Genomic DNA, 19,974 nt, shown 5'->3' on the forward strand with positions numbered 1-19,974 from the left:
CTTGACTATCATTGAGATTGGCGAACAGTGAGTTCAGTTATCTGAGGACAGAGGTTACTTGGATCAGGACGCAGTTCTTGGACCATACCGTACAGATCCTGATGGAAAGTTTGCACAGAGATGTCCAGCTGTGGCATGGGTTGCCATTCTCTCTTATCTAAAGAGTAGTCCTCTTTAAGATTATCTCCCTCCCAAAACTCCTCTATGCTTTGCAAAGTACCCCACATTTTGTAATTAGTCCCTCTTTTCTGTACTATGGAGAGTATGCAGATGTTGGTAATGTACAACAGAAAACCACTGCAGATTTCACAGGAGTATCTTTACTTGTTAGTCCACGAAGAAGTCATCCCTTCCCCACACAAATGACTTTTAATGGGCCTCTCAGATTGTGATAGTAAAAGAATATTCCTCCCTCTTGAAGACCCATTGATAGAAATTGACAGACCTTACGCTGGGCATTAAGATATAGCTGCACTATTTATGTGGAGGAACTTGTATCTTGAAAGTGAAAAAGGCTTCTAAAACAGTGGTGAGAGTGTGGAGACAGCTTTGGCTAGGATTGGATGGAAGGATAAAATGACCACCTTGAAGATGTGTGACACTAATTAAGTGTGATTCAGGAGGTGCAACCTGATTCGAATCTACAGGGAACTAAGAAGTCTATCAGTCAGCTTAAAATGGAGTGCCAGCTGCCCAAAGTGACAGTGTTTTGGTAACCCTGGGCTCCCATGCCTCAAAGTGAATTGTGTGTGACATTCCAGATGTCTCTTGCTTCAAGGCAGGTGTGCTTTCAGAGGACCATCAGGTGGGCGCTCTTTCTCAAAATTACTTGACACCAACGAGTAAGGCCCACTGGGCGCATGTTTGCCCTATAATTTTTTTTTTTTTTAAATTGGTGATAAGGTTTCATTAAAAAAAGACTATAGAGTTATTTTTCTTTCATATTAGGCTTGCCTTTTGTCTAGTATTTTAGAACTAATTCCTTGATTTCACTGCCCTTTTGGAGAAATAGGATAATCCGATGTAATTATGCTGTTCCTAATTTTATCCTCAAGACCCACCTGTTCTAACCTTCCTTAGGTGAATCAAAAAACACATTTTGTACCCTGAAGCCAGTGCCGCATGTCTATTAATTTATGATCTTCGCTGTTGTTCATCATTAAAGATTTTCCCCCACCCTTCGTGTATTGCATTTTTCCACTTGTTGTGTTCCATCTCAATTCCAACAGAAACAATCTTGTCTCTGCACTTAGAATCACTTTGTTTCTTCAGTTTTTAAAATACATTTAAAATCTGTTAGACCCAGCTGTGTCTGGCTGGTGGTACACATCGAAGCCAGTCAGAATCCTGCGTCCTAGATAGGATGAGTGCGATACCCATGTCCGATAACCGTCCTCCCCTTTAGGTAGCTTGGCACCGAGCAGTCCGGCTTATCCTCAGGGCCAAAGTGTAAAGTATTAGCACAACACACCCTCGCAACTCTGCGTATGCCACAAAAGACTCCACAACGTATGTATAAAACACTTGTGTTTGTATACATGCACATTGAAATCAAAACGAGATACACATTGTATATGCACTTTACAGTAAACAGACCTTCCCATTAGCAGCAGAATGGCATGAACATACATGCCCTAATCAAAGGTTTCCATCCAACACAACATTCCCCAATGTCGCATACCCCCAGCAGTTGTAATGGTCGATCAATCGCAGGTCTTTGACTACGCCTCATGACCCAGTCACTCAGCTACACCAGCCAACAATGTACATTGTCACTGCTGGTGCAATTGATGAGATAGTCGGAATCACCTAAAACGGAAAGAAACTGTTTGTTTCGTCCTTCCGGATTATACCTCCAGATGCACAGCGGCACCTGCACGAGTGCAGGATCGCTATCCCCCTGCAGACAAAAGGTTGTAACACAGGAAGCTTGTGCGCTTTAAAGTCTGGAGAAATGTTTCTCCTCAAGCTGAGGTGCGAGCTGCCATAGATCCCGACAGCTAGCTGTAGGTGCCCACAAGACACACTGAAACCCTTCGGGCCTCTTCACAATGTTCTCCCCAATAAAGTACCTTGTGGCGTGGGTCCAGGGAGAGGGAACAAGCAAATCTTGGACGGAGGCTGCGGTTTCCGGCACTGTTGTCCTCCTAATCTGGAGGTCGAAGACAGTCTCAGCTCAGGTCTCTCAACCCCGGACACCATACAATCCGGAGTGCAAGCCAGCACAGGTCCCCTGATCACTCAGACTCTGCAAGCTTCCCCTGCACTCATCAAACTCCTAACTTCCCGGCACCTCAGATTGGCTGCTGATCTTTACGAGCATATTCCTCTGCTCAGTGTGATGACTGTGTACCTAAGGATGGTCCTTGTCCCAACCGACGATTACTTCCACGAGTTTCCGCTGCACCCTCCACGGTCTTATGATCTTGTGCAAATGGAGAGTTCCTTGGTGTCCCTGGGATCTCGTGGACAGAATGCCAGCCAATCAGCCCTTAGAGAATACTTAGGCCACCTATGTCCAGGCAAAATTCACCAAGTGATAGTCCCCTTCCTGGACCACGACAAGCTCCAGGCCACCACAAGTCTGCAGATAATCCAGTTGCAGTCCCTGCTGCCTTAATGATTTCTCATGTCGATGTCCCAGCATTGAACCAGCGTAGTATGGTTCCAAATCCAAAAGCGTCTCTAACTTCTGAGGTCAGAGCCCCAGCAGTTATTCCCTCAATGGCCTTTGAAGAAGGCCACCTTTGAAATGCACAGACCCTCTCTAAATTTTGTCCTTTCTGCCATCCTACCCTGGGAGATGTGATCACTATCTTTAATGAGGCCAAGACCCTGCCCCTTGGAATGCAGTTCCCAATTCCACCCCCACGTGACCATCCCAGAAAGGCTGCTCCGAGTCAGAGGTCTGCAGTTTCTCTGGAGTCCATAGTTTATTGCCTTCTATCAGGAATGCACAGTTGTAGCTGTGCCCCCAGCAACAAGATGTGAATTGGAGACAGGCTGGAGCATCGAAGTGCCCACTTTCCCAAAGCAACACTTTCACCTTAGTAATGTTGAATCCATTCACACTACTGGAGAGCATTTGCCATTACGAACTCATCAATATCAAATACAAACACTGCTACAGTTCTGCAAGTAGGAAATACTGCTCAATAGCCTTTCCCGACCTTCCCCAGGCTAATTCAATGTGAGAAGCAGGCCTGTTGTACCGAACACACCATCCAGTGCCATTCATGACCCTTGCATGTAGTTCACACACAAACATGCCTTACCTCTTCCCAACACCACACCCTGTCCCCACGAGAACTCCGAAATAGCAAGAGACGCACAGAACCTTGGTACGTAGCTTTTTAAATGCCAAGCCGAGTAACAGTAACCAGCGCACACAGCCCCCTACAGGGCAAACCTGTTACACGATCGATGAGCTATCTCCGAGGAGGGCACAGCCAGTGCTGCAGGGCGTTGGAGGAGTATTCAAGGTACATGCCCTGGGTATATGTATTACCCCTAGACAAGGGACTTGCAGCTAACTCGAATCAGCCAATTATGTATACACCAATCACCAATATGTATTTGACAAGCACAGCGATTGAGCACTGAATGGCAGTGTCAAACAGTCTCAAAGTTCTACGCCAGCAAAACAGGGTCCAAACATGAGGTCGGCAGCCAAAAAAGGCTAGGGGAGATCATGCCAAAAGATTCCAGGTCTCACAATCATAAACAAACATAAAGCTGTACTTGATGGATGAAATCCTAAATTGACATCAGTGGGACCATAACCTGATTATAACCCAAGAATTGAATATGATCTGCAGGCTCATTGTAGATATGATTTTTGGTACACTCCCTTTTATATTTTATTCAAAATCTATTTATGTTTAATGATATTCACAAGATCTCTCTCTATGTTCAGAGTCTTGATGTCAGCCAGTATTTTAACTCTGTGTTTCTTACACTTGCTATATGGAACTGCACCAGCATCTGTGCAGTAGGAGGATTTTATGTGCTCCGCCTTTTTGGAGGTGGGTAATGAGTGTGATATAGACAACAAAATTACCCTTTGTTTCACTATTGTGTTATTGCAAGATGGCATGTAAGGAAAATGAGAATCAGTCGGGACCAGGACATTTCTTATGTTCTGTAACTTTTTTTATTGCAGCAGGTAAAGATGGAGCACCCGGACCACCTAACCTACAACTGTACGATCTGAAAACTGGAAAATGTTTAAGGTCTTTTATCCAGAAGAAAATGCAAGGCTGGTAAATAATATAGAAAACACCCACACATACATGGAAATACCTTTGTAAACGCCTGCTGGGTTCGTTCTTTGTGTACGCCTATTTGTGTTATGTTAATTCACACTTCTACAGTATTTTCATGTTGTTCGATATTCTGGCAGATTATATAGCATCTTTTATGTTCTGCATAATTCTTTGTCGTAAGTGTGGTTTTCCAGTGTAACAATATTTCTTTAATCTTTTCACTGCCAGGGAATTTGGCCACCGTTTTACCAGACTTTTATTTTCTATTTTGTCATTCAAGCACTTTTCTCTTTTTTTGTTTTGTTGTCCACATGTATACGTTTGGGGATATTTATACTTATTTACTTTCACCTTGTTTTAACTAGTTTCCTTCAGATGAAATAGAGGAAAAGGTGACCAATTATATCCGGAGTGAACTAATATGAGGTATCGCAGGAAATCAGTACTCTTCCTGGGCATACATTATTTGCGACATGCCCCATACCTACTATACGTCACATGCCCCATGTTTCCACAGATGCTCACCAGTGTCGGTGTCATTGTTTCCCCAAACTGTCTGATCAAAACTTACTTCTCTGACACTTGCAGAATTCTTTCATGGTGTTTCGGTCCTTACAGATCTATTCTTTTACTGTTTGTCCCTCCAATCCTTCAGACTGAGTGGCCTTATGCTGCAGCTCACTGACTTTGTCATACATGTCATTCCAGTGGTCGTTTGCAGCAAATGACCTGCATAAAATCTGTATCTCATTCTAAGGAACAGCCATTGTATGCATGCCTGAACAATATGTGCTTCCATCATTGTGAGGTTCTGCTAGAAGTGCATAGCTCCCAAACAGAGTAAAGCTGCACTGATCCTAAAAGAGACTTTGGATTTAATCTCTATGAAGTTGAATCAGGAGTTAAGTGCAGGGGTAAGACCACTTAGTATGGTGCCAAGCAAGTACCGTCCACCTCTCTTGTGGAGCTCACTCTTACGGGTCCTATGCAATTTATTTGAGTAAAATTGGGAAGGTGAAAGTACCTGGTTAGAACACCATGTAGACTCTGCACCCTTCAACTTCCTCCTATTGCAACAATGGTATGAAGTGCATCATTCTGTACTCTCTGGCGTTTGAGTAGAATTTTGGAAAGGCCGAAGTGCAAGGTGTTAGGGCAGCTCGATGAAAGTTGACTGCTAAACTAATTACTAAGGCCCATTTTTCCAAAGATAATAAAGGGAGAAGAGGTTTGAGTCTGCTAATGCTGTAAAACACATTTTAGTGACTGCATACATTTGAAATTTTACCAAAGCCTCTGCTTCTGACATAAAACCTAAAGTTTTAATTTTAGTTATCTGAGAGAGAGAGATGGCTGAAAGATAGTAGATATTCCTAAAAATTGTAAAGCTGTTGTGTTATTGGTAGAAAGCAGGTGGACATTGAGCATAAGTCAATGGTATTTCTGTTAGAACAATTCATAAAACGTATTCTGGGAATTGTGATATTACAAGCTTAAATTCTGTTGTATGTACACCAAAGGAAAACTTGGATGAGCGTGGCACTAAGAGTTACTACCGACCAGGTTGCTTTAATTGAATTGAATTGTCCATTTCTAAGCGCATAGCTATTCAAAGAGCGTGTCCCAGCGCTGTTAGGTATGTTCCAGGGGAAAAAATCCGGGGATAGAAGCCATAATTCACAGCAAACCTCTGATCAAAAATGTCTTCAATTCCCTTTTAAATTTAGCTTCTTATGATATCCGTCTGAGATGATCAGGGAGTTTGTTCCACAGATTTGCTGCTATAACCGTGAAAGAAGCGCCTCCCCTCCGCAGTTTCCGAAAGCACAGTGAGACGATAAAACAAGCTGAGCTTGATCGCAGCAGTTCCTTAAGTACCTTGGTCCCATGTTGTGGAGGGCTTGATGTGTTGGGGACAGAACTTTATACCTAATTCGCTGACAAACTATCAGCCCGTGCAGTTTAGCTCGGTAAGCTGAGACCGACGAGCACTTTGGAATTTTGTATAGTAAACGGACAGTCATGTTCTGCGTAACTTGTAGGCGCTGGATCAGATATTCCGGGAGACCGAGATACAGGACATTAGCATAGTCCAACCTGGATAAAATCATTGATCTAACCACTGTGATTGTGGCCTCATGAGGGAGCAGATAAAGAAACTTCCTCAGCATGCGAAATATCCAGAAACGAGATTTCACCACAGCTGACACCGGTGCACTTTAACCTACTAGTCCAAAGAGCTGCCCAATATCATGGGGTGGACTTACACACAGATGCGGTGGAGGAAGATTTCCTACTAGACACTTTTGATAACACACAAAGGTCTACTGCCATTTTACCAATGCTTAAGGGTGTAAACAAACATGCAACAGAGGTTTTTAAAGACCCCGTCCGAGCTAGGGTCCTCAATCCTCTTATTGAGAAAAAATATAAAGCTGCCCCTACAGATCCAGTCTATATTAAAGGTCCAGCACCATTAGACTCTTTAGTAGTGTCTAATGCACGTAAACATGCTAATTATCAGACATCAGGTGAAGCCTCACCACCAGACAAGGAATCCAAGCTACTTGACGGCTCAGGCAAAAGAACAGCATCTCAAGCAGCTAATATCTGGCGCATCGCCAACACCCAAGCGTTGCTGGCCAGATATGACAGAGCTCATTATGATGAACTAGAGTTCATAATGCAGCATCTACCTGATAGGGCCAATGAACTTATACAGGAAGGTAAAAATATTACCAACACTTCCATTCGCTGTGCCCTAGATGCGGCAGATACCTCCTCAAGAGCAATTAATACCAGCACCTTCCTACGTAGACATGCTTGGCTACGTATCTCAGGTTTTAAACCTGAGGTACAAAAGTCCATCCTTAATCAGCCATTTGATGAGTCACATTTATTTTGCCCAAATGTTGACGTGTCTTTAGAAAAGATGAAAAAAGACACCGATACGCCAAAATCTATGGGAGCCTTGCAACAGCAAGCTCCCAGACGTTCTTTTCGGCACTCATCATACAGAGGCAACACTAGAGACTACTCCTCCGAAAGTCCACCTCTTACAAAAACCCCTAGCCAATCCACATTCACTATGGGCTACCAAAGAGGGGGTTACAGGGGTAATAACAACAAAGGCAGAGGCGAAACCAACAACTTTACTATCTTTACTTTGGATATCAGGGACGCATACTCCCACATTCCCATTCACAAGGCTCACAGGAAGTATCTCAGAATTGTAATAGACGGACAGCACTATCAATTCAAAGTACTCCCATTCGGAGTCACAACAGCACCAAGAGTATTCACCAAGTGCTTAGCAGTGGTGGCAGCGCATTTACGAAGACAACACATCCATGTCTTCCTGTACCTAGACGACTGGCTAATAAAAGCCAGCTCATACAACCAATGCGTGGAACACACTCATGCCACAATACAACTGCTTCACGACTTGGGGTTCACAATAAACCACGCCAAGTCACATCTACAACCACCCAAAGTACAACAGTACTTCGGTGCCACAATAAACACCTCAAAGGCGCTTGCCTATCCCACTCCAGCTAGGATAGCCAGCATACAAACTCTTCTAACAAGGTTTCAGCTACAACACTCCCTTCCAGCAAGAGTGTTCATGCAACTCATAGGGATGATGGCCGCTTGCATTTTCATAGTGCCCCATGCAAGACTTCAAATGTGTCAGCTACAAGAATGCTTGCCACGTCAGTGGAACCAGGCTCAAGGTCAATTGACAGACCTAGTGTTGGTAGACGGTCGGACTCCTCGCTCTCTGCAGTGGTGGAACACCAAAAACCTTTCCAGGGGACGACCGTTCCTAGAGCCAGTTCCTCAGATAATCTTAACTGCGGACGCATCGCTCTCCGGCTGGGGAGCCCACCTACTGCAACACACCATGCAAGGCAGGTGGACACCACAACAAAAGTTACTCCACATCAATCATCTGGAGTTACTAGCAATATTCCTAGCACTAAAAGCTTTCCAAAAGCAAGTATCAAACAAAGCTGTGTTAGTCCGCACAGACAACATGACAGCCATGTATTACATACAGAAGCAGGGAGGCACACACTCCCTGCAGCTATCTCAACTAGCACAGGACATATGGCGGTTTGCTATACCTCAAAACATATTTCTTCTAGCCCAGCATGTTCCAGGAGTACAAAATACCATAGCGGATCTGTTAAGTCGACAAACACAACAGACCCACGAGTGGACAACCTCAGATAGACCTATTTGCCACCCATGAAAACGCCAAATGCCCAAGCTTCGCCGCCAGATATCCACACCCACTGCCCAAAGGCAATGCGATATGGATGAACTGGTCAAACAGATTTGCGTACGCTTTTCCACCTCTACCACTCATGCCACTAGTAGTACGCTAACTACAGCAGCATTCTCTGACCCTCATCCTAGTTGCTCCAACGTGGGCCTGGCAGCCTTGGTACACCACACTGCTACAACTGTCAGTAGTACCGCACCAAAAATTACACCTGTCTCCACACCTCTTAACACTGAACCATGGAGAGATCAGACACCCGGACCCAGCTCAGCTCAACCTTGCGATCTGGCTCCTGAAATCCTACAATTTGGATATTTGAACCTTCCTCCAGACTGCATGTCATAAAAGAAGCTGGACGTCCAACCACTAGGGCATGTTATGCAGCCAAGTGGAAACGATTTGTAATATATTGTCACAACAACAATATTAATCCTCTAGATGTGTCTATTCAACACATCATAGGATACTTACTGCATCTCCAAAGATGCAACTTAGCCTATACGTCTATTAGACTACATCTTGCGGCAATAGCAGCATATCTGCAAATCAGACAACATCTATCTCTATTCAGAGTGCCTGCCATTAAAGCCTTTATGGAAGGCCATAAAAGAATAATTTCTCCCAGAGTACCACCTTCACCTGTGTGGAATTTAAATGTTGTTCTCACACGGTTAATGGGGCCTCCCTTCGAACCCTTAAACAAATGTGAACTACAATTTTTAACATGGAAAGTTGCGTTCCTAGTAGCTATTACCTCTCTGCGGAGAGTTAGTGAACTACAAGCACTAAACATTCAAGAACCCTTTTTGCAAATGCATCACAATAAGGTAGTTCTGCTTACTAATCCATAATTCTTATCCAAAGTCATTTCTCCCTTCCATTTCAATCAATCTGTGGAACTGCCCGTTTTCTTCTCGCAACCACAGACAGTACCAGAAAGAGCTCTTCACACATTAGATGTCATAAGAGCATTGCTATACTACATAGAGAGGAAACAACCCTTCCGTAAGACAAAACAACTTTTTGTGTCTTTCTCACCACCACACAAAGGTAATCCCATTTCAAAATCTGGGATAGCTAGATGGATTGTCAAATACATACAGATTTGTTACCACAAAGCCAAACGTACGTTATCTGTACCTCCTAAAGCCCACTCTACAAGAAAAATAGAGGCTTCAATGGCATTTTTAGGGAACATTCCCCTAGATGACATCTGCAGAGCAGCTACATGGTCTACACGGCACACATTCACAAAACACTATTGTGTAGATGTGCAAACCAAGCAACAAGCTAATGTGGGCCAGGCTGTTCTCAAAACATTATTCCAAGCTACTGCAACAGATAGGGGTGGTCGCCGCTAGGGATGGATACTGCTATACAATCTATGCACAGTGTGCAATCTGCAGCTCATATGCCTCGAACGGAAAATGCTACTTACCAGTATGCATCTGTTCTTGGCATGTAGAGCTGCAGACTTGCACACACACACACGCCTCCCCGGCTACCCTTGTCTGTTCCAGTATTATCTTAATTAGATGCAAATTACATGGGCATCCTTCCTTTTCTTGCAAAGCTCCATCATTTCCCTCATGGCGAAAAACAATCTGGAGATGGAGCCGATGCCCATGCGCAATGGGGTCCAAAGGAGGAGTCAACTATCTCATGACTTCCAAAGAACTTTTCAGGACAACAACAAACTGCAAACATCCAGGCCCAACACTAGGTGGCGTTCTACGCACAGTGTGCAACTCTGCAGCTCTACATGCCGAGAACAGATACATACTGGTAAGTAGCATTTTCCTTACAGAGACTGCCAGCTCATTTTTCCTGCCACAGTGTGAAATCGGCACCTCACCAGGTGACCGTGTGATGGGAGCCGATATTGTGTGTCACACTGTCAGTGGCGACTCCTTGAGGAAGTGCTGCGGGGCGGTGGGCCAGGGCAGGGTGGGGTTTAGTAAACTCATACAGCCCAACGGAGTTAAATAAATAAATAAAACAAATTACATTGCACATGTTGCATCGCCATTTGGCATTGCAGCGCGCACAATGTAATTAGTTTTATTTATTTAACTCCTTTCGGCTGTATGCCGGAGTTTACTACCCCCACCCTGTCCCTCCCCCGCCCTAGCGCCCCGCAGCACTCCCTCGAGGAGCTGCCACTGCACACTGTATTATAGAGAACAGTGGTCCCTATTCTAAAAAAATAATAAACAAGGGGAGATAATCATACACTAGATAGAAAGAATGACTTTTGTCCATCCGGACAAGAATTTATTTTCATAATATATTTAAATAAGTAGCGTTTAAGAAACAATCAATAACAAGTGGGCACAGCCGTGACCCACAAAACACGCACACCACCAGTACTACACCCACCTGCTCACGCTACAGACCAGCTGGCATGTAATACTTGTACAACTGCCCTCACGGTACGACAGCTCGCGGGTACCCAACACCACCCCCACGGAATGTTTAGGCTCTCTTCTCTCATGAGAGTTTGGACGTATCGCCGTCCGCGATAGGTCCCCATTATTGGGGCAGTTTCCCCACCCCAGTTATCGTACCTCATGATACTCTACCACACTACACTGTGTCATCATGTCCGCATCATCAGTAGGTTACACTTACCCTTGGACTGAAGGGGCATGACAGAAGTCACGCCTCACCGTTGGGTCCGGCCATCCTCTCCTCTTTCACCAACCTCCGTACACTATAATGGCACATAACGGCACTATCACTATCCTCACACTCAGTGTGCGAGGCATGCACACCACGTGCAAATGATACTCAGTATATGCCTACATAAAGAGTCAGAAAACTCCGCGCTACTGCAAGAAACCAACCTCAACACAGGGGTACTAGCCAAGTTACGCAAGCGCTGGCGAGGAATCTTCTGTGCCACTAAATATTCAGCCTACACATGAGGGACGCTCATATGGGTATGCCCTGGCGTCCCATTCCAGGAGCAGTCTTGAACTGTTGACCCAGACGGGCGTTACGCCCTGTTACAAGGCCTTCTGGATTGCCAACCGGTCCTATTGGCGAGTGTCTATGCACCTAATGTAGACCAAGGCAAATTCTGGGACATGCTCTCCCTACCGTTAAGCTCTTACATCCAGACCCACTAGATCCTCGGAGGGGACTACAACTGTGTGCAAAACACGGCCCTGCACCGATCTTACCCATCCCACCCCCCACCCTGCCAGCCAGCATTCCCCCAACCCAAGCCAGACGGTTCGCAGCATGGGCAGCACAATGGTCACTCATGGATGCTTGGCGATCCAAATATCAGACCACTAGGCTCTACTCGTTTCACTCAACACCACATGACCTTAACGTTCGGTTGGACAGCTTCATCTGTTCCCCCTCTATCATGCCCACTATTCTAGACTCCGACTACCTAGACAGGGTCTTCTCAGACCATGAAACCCACACAATTACACTCAGATGGCGCCTGCCCAGGCCTCCGGTCCCCAACTGGCGCCTGCCCAAGGACTGCCTGGACAACCAGACTTTCAAACAAACACAATCGGAACACATACAGAACTACTTTCGGGGAAACGCTGGCAAGGCCACTACCCGCGCAGCACAATGAAACGCGTTTAAAGTGGTCATATGGGGCACATGTATTCAACACATCACAGGGGTGCGCCAAGTCCTCGAGCGCCGCTTCCAAGAAGCGGTGCAGACACTGGCCACACTTGCACGGGCAGCTAACCAGCATAAAGCTACACCAGTCCAAATAGCGGATGGCAAAACTGCGTATGCGGAGGCGCTAGCCGACCTCCGCAGATATAATTTTAGAGCATACGCGGCTCGGATACACAGGGAAGGGAGAACGAGTGGGTGCACTGCTAGCATGGTCGGTGAAACAAGACACAACTGTTCCGCCAATAACGACCATCCGCACTGACCCGCACACTCTCCTCCACACACGGGTTTCCATTTTGGATGCCTTCCAGAGACACTACACGCAACTCTATGCATACTCCGCCCCAATAGATACCGAACTCCTCACCCGGTCTCTGCGCCGGTATCCCCTGCCCCGCATGGAGCGTAGTGACCGACAGGACTTACGATGAGCCCATAGATGCAACTGAGGTCAGGCAGGCGATGCAGGCACTGGCCACTTGTAGGGCTTCTGGGCTGGATGGCCTCCCGCTGGAGTTTTTCTGCACCTTTGCGACACATCTGCTTTGTTGGCAATGACAGGGCAGTTGAGGGCAGCACTGGATGAGGGCAACACCACAGCACTGGTGCTGCTGGATCTGAGCGCGGCTTTCGACATGGTCTCCCATTAGATTCTGCTCCAACCACTCTGGGAGATCGGGGTCAGCGGCACGGCCTGGGCCTGGTTTGCATCTTTTCTATCTGATCGCTCTTTCCAGATCCACGCCCCTCCATACCAGTCCATTACTTACCCCCTCTGCTGCTGCGCCTCTCCAGGCTCTGCCCTGAGCCCCACACTCTTTAATGTGTATGTCCGCCCTTTGGCACTCCTGGCCAAAGCCCGGGAGATCAAAATGATATCTTACGCAGACGACACACAGCTGCTATTCACCTTCTCTAACAACCCCGCCCTTGACCAACTGAGGTTCAAGGAGGATGTCTTGGCAATCTCAGAATGGATGGTGGAAAACTACCTCCGACTTAATTCCTCTAAAACGCAGGTGCTTTTAGTTGGAAGAGACTCACGCTGCTCTGGGCCCCCCTCCCCAGCCGAAAAGCACAGTTAAGAACTTAGTGGTCCTGATGGATAACTCCCTCTCCTTCGAACTGCATGCCAAAAAAGTGGCAGGTACTTGTTTTGGCCACTTACGTGGGTTGAAACGTATCTTGGGGTTCTTTGCCGAACCCATCCGCCAAGTGATCATTCAATTAGTGGTCTTGTCTTGTCTTGAATACTGTAGCAGACTTCTATTGGGTGCAAACAAAACGGTCACAAAGAGGCTACAACGAGCGCAGAATGCTGCTGCCCTCACCCTCTTCGCCCTACCGAAACACTGTCACACCTCCCATCTCCTGCACCGCCTACACTGGCTTCCGATGGAACAGAGAATTCACTTTAAAACTCTTTGTACCATCCATAAGATTCTGTAAGGTCAGGGCCCACAGATTCGGCAGGGGCTCTGCTCACTGTATGTGCTGACGCAAGCACTGCGTTCTGAAGACTTGCATCTGGCCTGTACTCCCAGGATGTGCAGGATCAGAGAGGGAGGGTGCTCATTCAGGTCCCAGGCCCATGCCCTTTGGAACTCTATCCCAATCTCGGCTCGCCGCACTTAAAATCACTTGGCTTTCAGGAAACAGATTAAAACCTGGCTATTCTCCTCCATCTAGCCGGGGACGCCTGTGTGGTGCGCCTATGTATGGATTCCCAGTGCAAATGCTATTTTTTTTCTTTAATTCTTATTCTCTGTGGGGAAATTCATTTTCCCCCATGGACACACCACTTTTTCTACACATCTGCCAAATTTGGAATGATCATTAGCTAGTACTTGGCTGAAGCAAATATACAACTCTTTCCCAGGTTGGAAAGCGGAATGGTAGTAGTTTGTGTGCACCCACAAACCAGTTGGTTGCAGGTATTCACATACTTCAAAGGTTAACCATGCCTTAGAACACCCATGAACACCCTAAATCCAAACCCTTGACTGAGATGTCTGTGCTCATAAAAGAGGTTACCCATGCCAGGATTTGCTTTGTAAATTCCTGCCAGGCAAATAGGTATGTACATTTTTGGTCAAATTTATCTTTGTGAATCATCCCGATGTGTTGCTTTCTAAATTGATAGCAATATCCCCAATCCCCATGCCCCACATTTCACTGGGTAAAATGTAGTTTGTGGCTGTAGTTGCTGGATAGCAAGCAATGATTAAACTATTTGTGATGTTTCCTCCTATCACCAAATATGGGAACTGCATTTCATTAATGCAATAAAGCAGTAAGTGCGTATTTTTTATGATCTATCTTGTTCAGTTTGTAATGATACTTTTTTCGAATCCTGAATAGTTAAATGAACTCGATGAGTAACATTTGCATATAAAAATGTGAACAATGTTCAGTCTAGTTGAGAAAAAGAGTAAGAAAGTAGATGGAGAGATGGTGGGCACTGGAGGGCGAGGATATCCAAAACTTGTTTTATAGCTTTTTCGTATGTGGAAATATGTATATCATAGGACAACTGAGGAAAAGATGAAATTAGGATATTTCACTACTGGAAATAACGCATGATTATTGCAGTGCTTAATTTGAACTGGTCTTTTCCAGTGTTCGGTACCAGCACTTGATTGTCAACCCCGGCACTTGTGACAGTCTGACAGATAGTGGCGCTGTTTGTCATATTTAGAATAGAGCACAATACCAGTTCTTTATTAATCCAAAATACATTAAAAATGACGCCAAAGACATTCTTAAAGCTTTAGGGACATTGACTAGTTTGAATCGTCACACTTGTAGGAGTGTGAGGTTTAGTAGTTCTTTTGGGAGTCAGCAGCGCTGGCAGGGACAATTTGGTGGTGCAAGCCGTAGTGGCCTCCCGACAAAGGTGCTGCCACTTATGTTTTTTACAAATTAGTTACTGCACTATTGTATTTACATATTAAAGCGTTCCAGTGGCAAATTACACTTTGGTAAATTCACTAAAAACATCAAAACAAGAATATTGTATGATAAGATCAAACATTTTTAAAAAGATTGTAGGGGAAACTATTACTAATCTGGACGAAATAATGCTGGTTTAAATGGCTAGGAAGACATGAGCTGTGCCCTGCAGAGTGTACGTTTGAAATGGGCATAAAAACTACAGTAAAAGTGGAAAAAACATTGCGATTGGTTAACGGTTTTGAGTACAGGTGACATAAACAACGGACCGTGTGAAGCAATGTCAATAAAGTAGATTGAGAGATATTCGTATACATTTCAACAAAATGAATGAGAGAATCTGAGCAGGGTTATAGTAAAACATGAATGACTTTGCAGGGGCTCAAAACGGAGTAACCAATTCAAGGAGGACAGTTGTGTTTTTTGTATTCCTGTGAAACTAGAAAAGTTTTGGATGGTTTTAGATTAACTGCTATCGGGGGCAGTTTGCTTTAATGTATGTTTGTAATGGAAATTTGTAGAAATGTGATATGTGCGTTAGCATTTAGAAGTACAACGTTATCTTTGATTTATTTTTTTATACATAGTAATTTACTAATATCTGCCACCCAAAACTATAAAACTAGCTTAGGTTGCAGGTATTAGTCATTTTTAATGTAAAAAGAATTGTCATCTGTAGCACAATATGTGGTACAAGCTGCAGTATCCTCCTCAGAAGGGCCCTGGCACTTAATTATTTACAAATTAAGTACTGGGAAGGAACACCCTTTGTTCCCACCAGATTGCTGTGTGGATTTGATACTTCATGGTGATTGCGAATCATAAAACTCGTACACATTGTGAATATGTACTAGCTTTGCGGATGCATAGTATTTTGTGCATGAGGCCCCTGATGTCTTTTGTTCACTTCTTTTTGATAGCTTAAGCTGCTAGATTGGCACAACTTTTCCAAAAACATACGTCCTAGACTTAAGAGCAGTTTTTCGCTCTCTCATTCGTTCTCTTAGTTATTTGGTTTATCATTCGGAATCCGAAAATGGCATTTAGCGTGACAACGCTGTTAATGCATCCAGCAACACAATAAGCAGTGAGGGACCCAGTTATGTGGCAGGCTTAAATACATTATGTGGAAAGAAAGGAAAAGTACAAAATTGCTATTTTGTAATTTAACAGAAAAAGATACAAAAGGGATCACTTTAATATCCTAAACATGCAAATAACATTTGGGCATGCCTGGGGCTGGGAATGCATGAAAGCATGACCTATTGGCTTTGCCAGTGCATGTTTTTCCCCCAGCTCCATGTCAGCTCATTCACTGCGGCAGAATCTAGTTTGTAACTGGTGACTTTTATCCTGGGTGTTCGTTTAGGACAGTCTTAGACATCGGTTTTCTGGTGCTTTCACAGAGGGAGCTGCTCTTCAGAGGCAAAAGCGCCTGCTAACATTCTCTTGTTTCCTCCCCTGCAGGCACCCGTGCTGGTCAGATGACGAAAGTCTGTGTGCCAGGAACGTCAACAACGAAGTTCACTTCTTTGAAAACAATATCTTTGGTATGCTCGCACTCGTGAAAGGATCTGTTTGCGTTGAGTGGTGCCAGTTTGAACACATTGTGATGCTTATCTTCAGTCATTTTCTCAATTTTGTCTACTTTGTGAACCATCTCGCCCTGACTACATTCATGGCACACCTCGAGGTGTCATGTTCATAACAAGCGCACTTCATACATTTATGAAGTAAGCGTTAAAACAGGAGGACGGCCAAAGCCCTATTTTAATAACGCGGTTACTGGTTAAAAGGTATCCAAATCTTGTTAATGTTTAGCCCTTTCTATATATTTGCATTTTATTCTTGGTGTTGGATATACTTACATTTTTTGGAATGTTCAACACTCGAATCACACAAGCTGTTTGCCTTGGCCGGTTTCGGCCGATCTTGTTAGAGGCCGATATATGCTGCAAAAGCGGTCCTGTACCAAAAACGCCCCCCAGAGGCCCAAAACCAGCCACTACCCTGGCGGCCCACCGGGGAAATGCCCGGTGCCCACTACGGCCAGTCCGGCCCTGAATGTAACACAGTGACTGTCGCCGCTGTGTAGTTTGTTGTCACACTTTCCATTGGAAAGGCTTTTTTTGTTTTCCTAATACATTTGGTGCCTTTTGACAAATCTGCAAAACGGCTTAACAATGAAAAGGTAATTCATGCCTACATAGAAACTTTCGCTCTGTTCCATCAAGTGGGGGCCAGGAAAAATTTGGGGAGGGGGTAGACCAAAAGTATGGCTTTCTATTTTAATTCCCTTAGGGACCTTTGCACTCTTATATAGAAAGAGTGGAGTTGCAACTGATTTGGCACAAAATTTGAACTTTACTCAAAAAGCATACTTTTTGTGGGATGATATAAATCTGTTCAGCTGTTTTCAAGAAATTTGTGTTTAGAAGAGGGCTAAGAGTAGGCATGTAGGGCTAAACCCTCGAAAAAAAGTATGAGACGTCTGGACGGTTGGTCCTAAAGTATGTGGTTGAACCCAGAGATTTGTTTGGGGGTTCCCTAGCTCTCATTTAGAGAGATTGCCATGAAGATGAGGCAGGGTGGGATTCCAGTGCCATCATTGGGTGTGGCATCTTTTTGTGGGAGAAATAGTTGCAAAAATGAATTGACGGCTCAAGGGGAAGGGACCAGATGAGAACAACTCACCAGTAGTGTTTTAGCAGATCTATTGCTTCAACAGAAGAAGGGAAGTGGTTGAACGCTAACAATGGACACTACAGCTTGCACCCGTTTTTAAGGTGTGAGTTTGTCTCTAAAAAGAATGCCAAGATAATAAACATGATTGCTGCTTTCTGTCCAGTGCACTGCAGACACATGTGAATGACCATATGATACTCCTCTGTAGCTTATATCACTTTGATTGTGACTTATCTGTAGGTGTAGCCAACTAGACATAAAGGCCCTAGAAGAAAGGAATGAACCATCTTAGGGGTATAACACAGCCTTCTAGAGTTCTGTTGAAGTATTCTGAGTGATGCACACTATAAACATTTGTTTAGTTTGTTGAGCTGACATTTACGGCTACCCTTGCGTCTTAGGACATAGTGGGGCACACACTAGGAAGTCTTTCTAGTTCATTTAGTATATTAATTTCATTTTCTGGATTATCATACAAAGGTTTGTAACCAGCTTCCTTTGTGATTTTAAGTGCTTTGCTTTTATGATCTTTTGTTCCATCCATATTGTTTAGAACATCCTCTTCAGCTGTCCACATCAGTACCTTTTTCGAAAAGAAAAGCACATATCCTTCCATTCTTTTTATTATCTCTGCCTTTGTGATAGAAAGCTTAGCAGTGTGTTAAGAGCACACCTTTGGCTCTTATAGAATTATTTTTCTGTTGTGGCCACAGTATCACATTCTTGGAGATGATCAATTCAGGTTCTTTCATTTCTAGTCCTGCATCTCTCTGTGGAATACATGTTCTCCGTGTTTCCACTTCAGCTATACCCTGGCACTGTCTTGTTTAAGTGGCTTTATAGAATGGAATCTGCACTTTCTGGCAACATTCAGTGGCATTCTTTGCACCATAAATCCCATGTAACCTCCTTGTGCTGCATAGTTGCAGTGGGTCTGCATTCCGAATTTTTAGATTATTCCACATTATTCTGTATGTTCCACCTTGCTGGCCCAAGCATGTTATGTGATTTTACTTTGTCACATAGGTTAAAAAGTAGCAGTTACATTGTGATGGACAGAGGTTTACACAACATTGAGGAACATAGACTTTAATCATTCATTCATTCATTCTCTTACTTTATTCGATATTTAACATATCATAAAAGTACATACATTCATATAATAAACAATTTGGTTAAAAATATACATTTTCATAAAAGAATAAAACAGTATTTACAATAAAAGGCCATTTAGAGGTAGAATTTAAAGTGCAATGATGATGAAAAACCTATATAAATTACTAGCAATATATGTAAAGGCTACACTTTATTGGCATTTAGAAACTTAATTCGGGTGAGCCAAGCACTTGACAAATATTTTGCCACTCCGCAGACAATAAGGGAGGATGTTGTATCTGTTGTGAACATACGGAGGGCAACCCGGAAATCTCTTAACACCCAGCTCCATACAGACTGGTTTCAACCACCTCAGTCTTGCCCTTTTATAAGCTTTACAGCCAAACAAAAAGTGTGGTAAAGATTCTGATTTACAGGGGCAACATGGGCATGTACCGTTTAGGACCCTTGAACCTTTCCAGCATTCCGTGAATTTATTGAGGGGTAAAGTCCCATACCTCATCTTTAACCTCTACCGCGCTAGCGGGTTTTCCCGCTGTGCGCTGAAATTTGAAAAACCCGCGTTACGTGACAAAGCCAGCTCGTCATGCGCGTAGCGCAGGTAACGCCCATGACGAGCTGGCTTTGTCATCAGCGCTGAAGGGGTTAAGAAAAGTGATCTATCTCTTGGTATTCTGATGAGGTCTAGAAATGGTTCCAACTTCCTAGTTGGCTTATGTTCCAGGAACTCTGTGGTTAGGGGGCCCGAGTTAGGATTCCTCCGTTCTTCTGCATCTACCCATTCCCAGTAAATTTTCTTGACTACTTGCTTTGGGGGAGGGGACTGAGTAGTCCAGAGTTCTGTCAAACCCAACTTCGTAACCAGTTGCCTTAGTTTATTTTCCCACTGTATTTTACTCGCACTGTTCAAGGTGATTAGTTCATCTAACACCAGAGCATAGTTTGCTAGCTCCGGGGTACCCCTCAGGCGCACCCAAAACAACAAGGGGCGAAGATGGACTATATCTAAAATAG

General features: G+C 44.3%; 1 protein-coding gene across 2 annotated transcripts in view; it reads left to right on the plus strand.

Moving 5' to 3' along the window:
* EIF2A (eukaryotic translation initiation factor 2A) overlaps positions 1 to 19,974 on the plus strand; it is a 247,232-nt gene that overhangs the window by 150,951 nt on the left and 76,307 nt on the right. For both annotated transcript variants that reach the window (XM_078668056.1, XM_078668057.1), the window contains exons 5-6: positions 4,163 to 4,262; positions 16,627 to 16,709. In XM_078668056.1, the coding sequence (XP_078524182.1) occupies positions 4,163 to 4,262; positions 16,627 to 16,709 (183 nt within the window). The remainder of the gene's footprint in view (positions 1 to 4,162; positions 4,263 to 16,626; positions 16,710 to 19,974) is intronic.

The sequence above is a fragment of the Lissotriton helveticus genome, chromosome 11 (assembly GCF_964261635.1).
Source record: "Lissotriton helveticus chromosome 11, aLisHel1.1, whole genome shotgun sequence".
NCBI classification, from domain to species: Eukaryota; Metazoa; Chordata; class Amphibia; order Caudata; family Salamandridae; genus Lissotriton; species Lissotriton helveticus.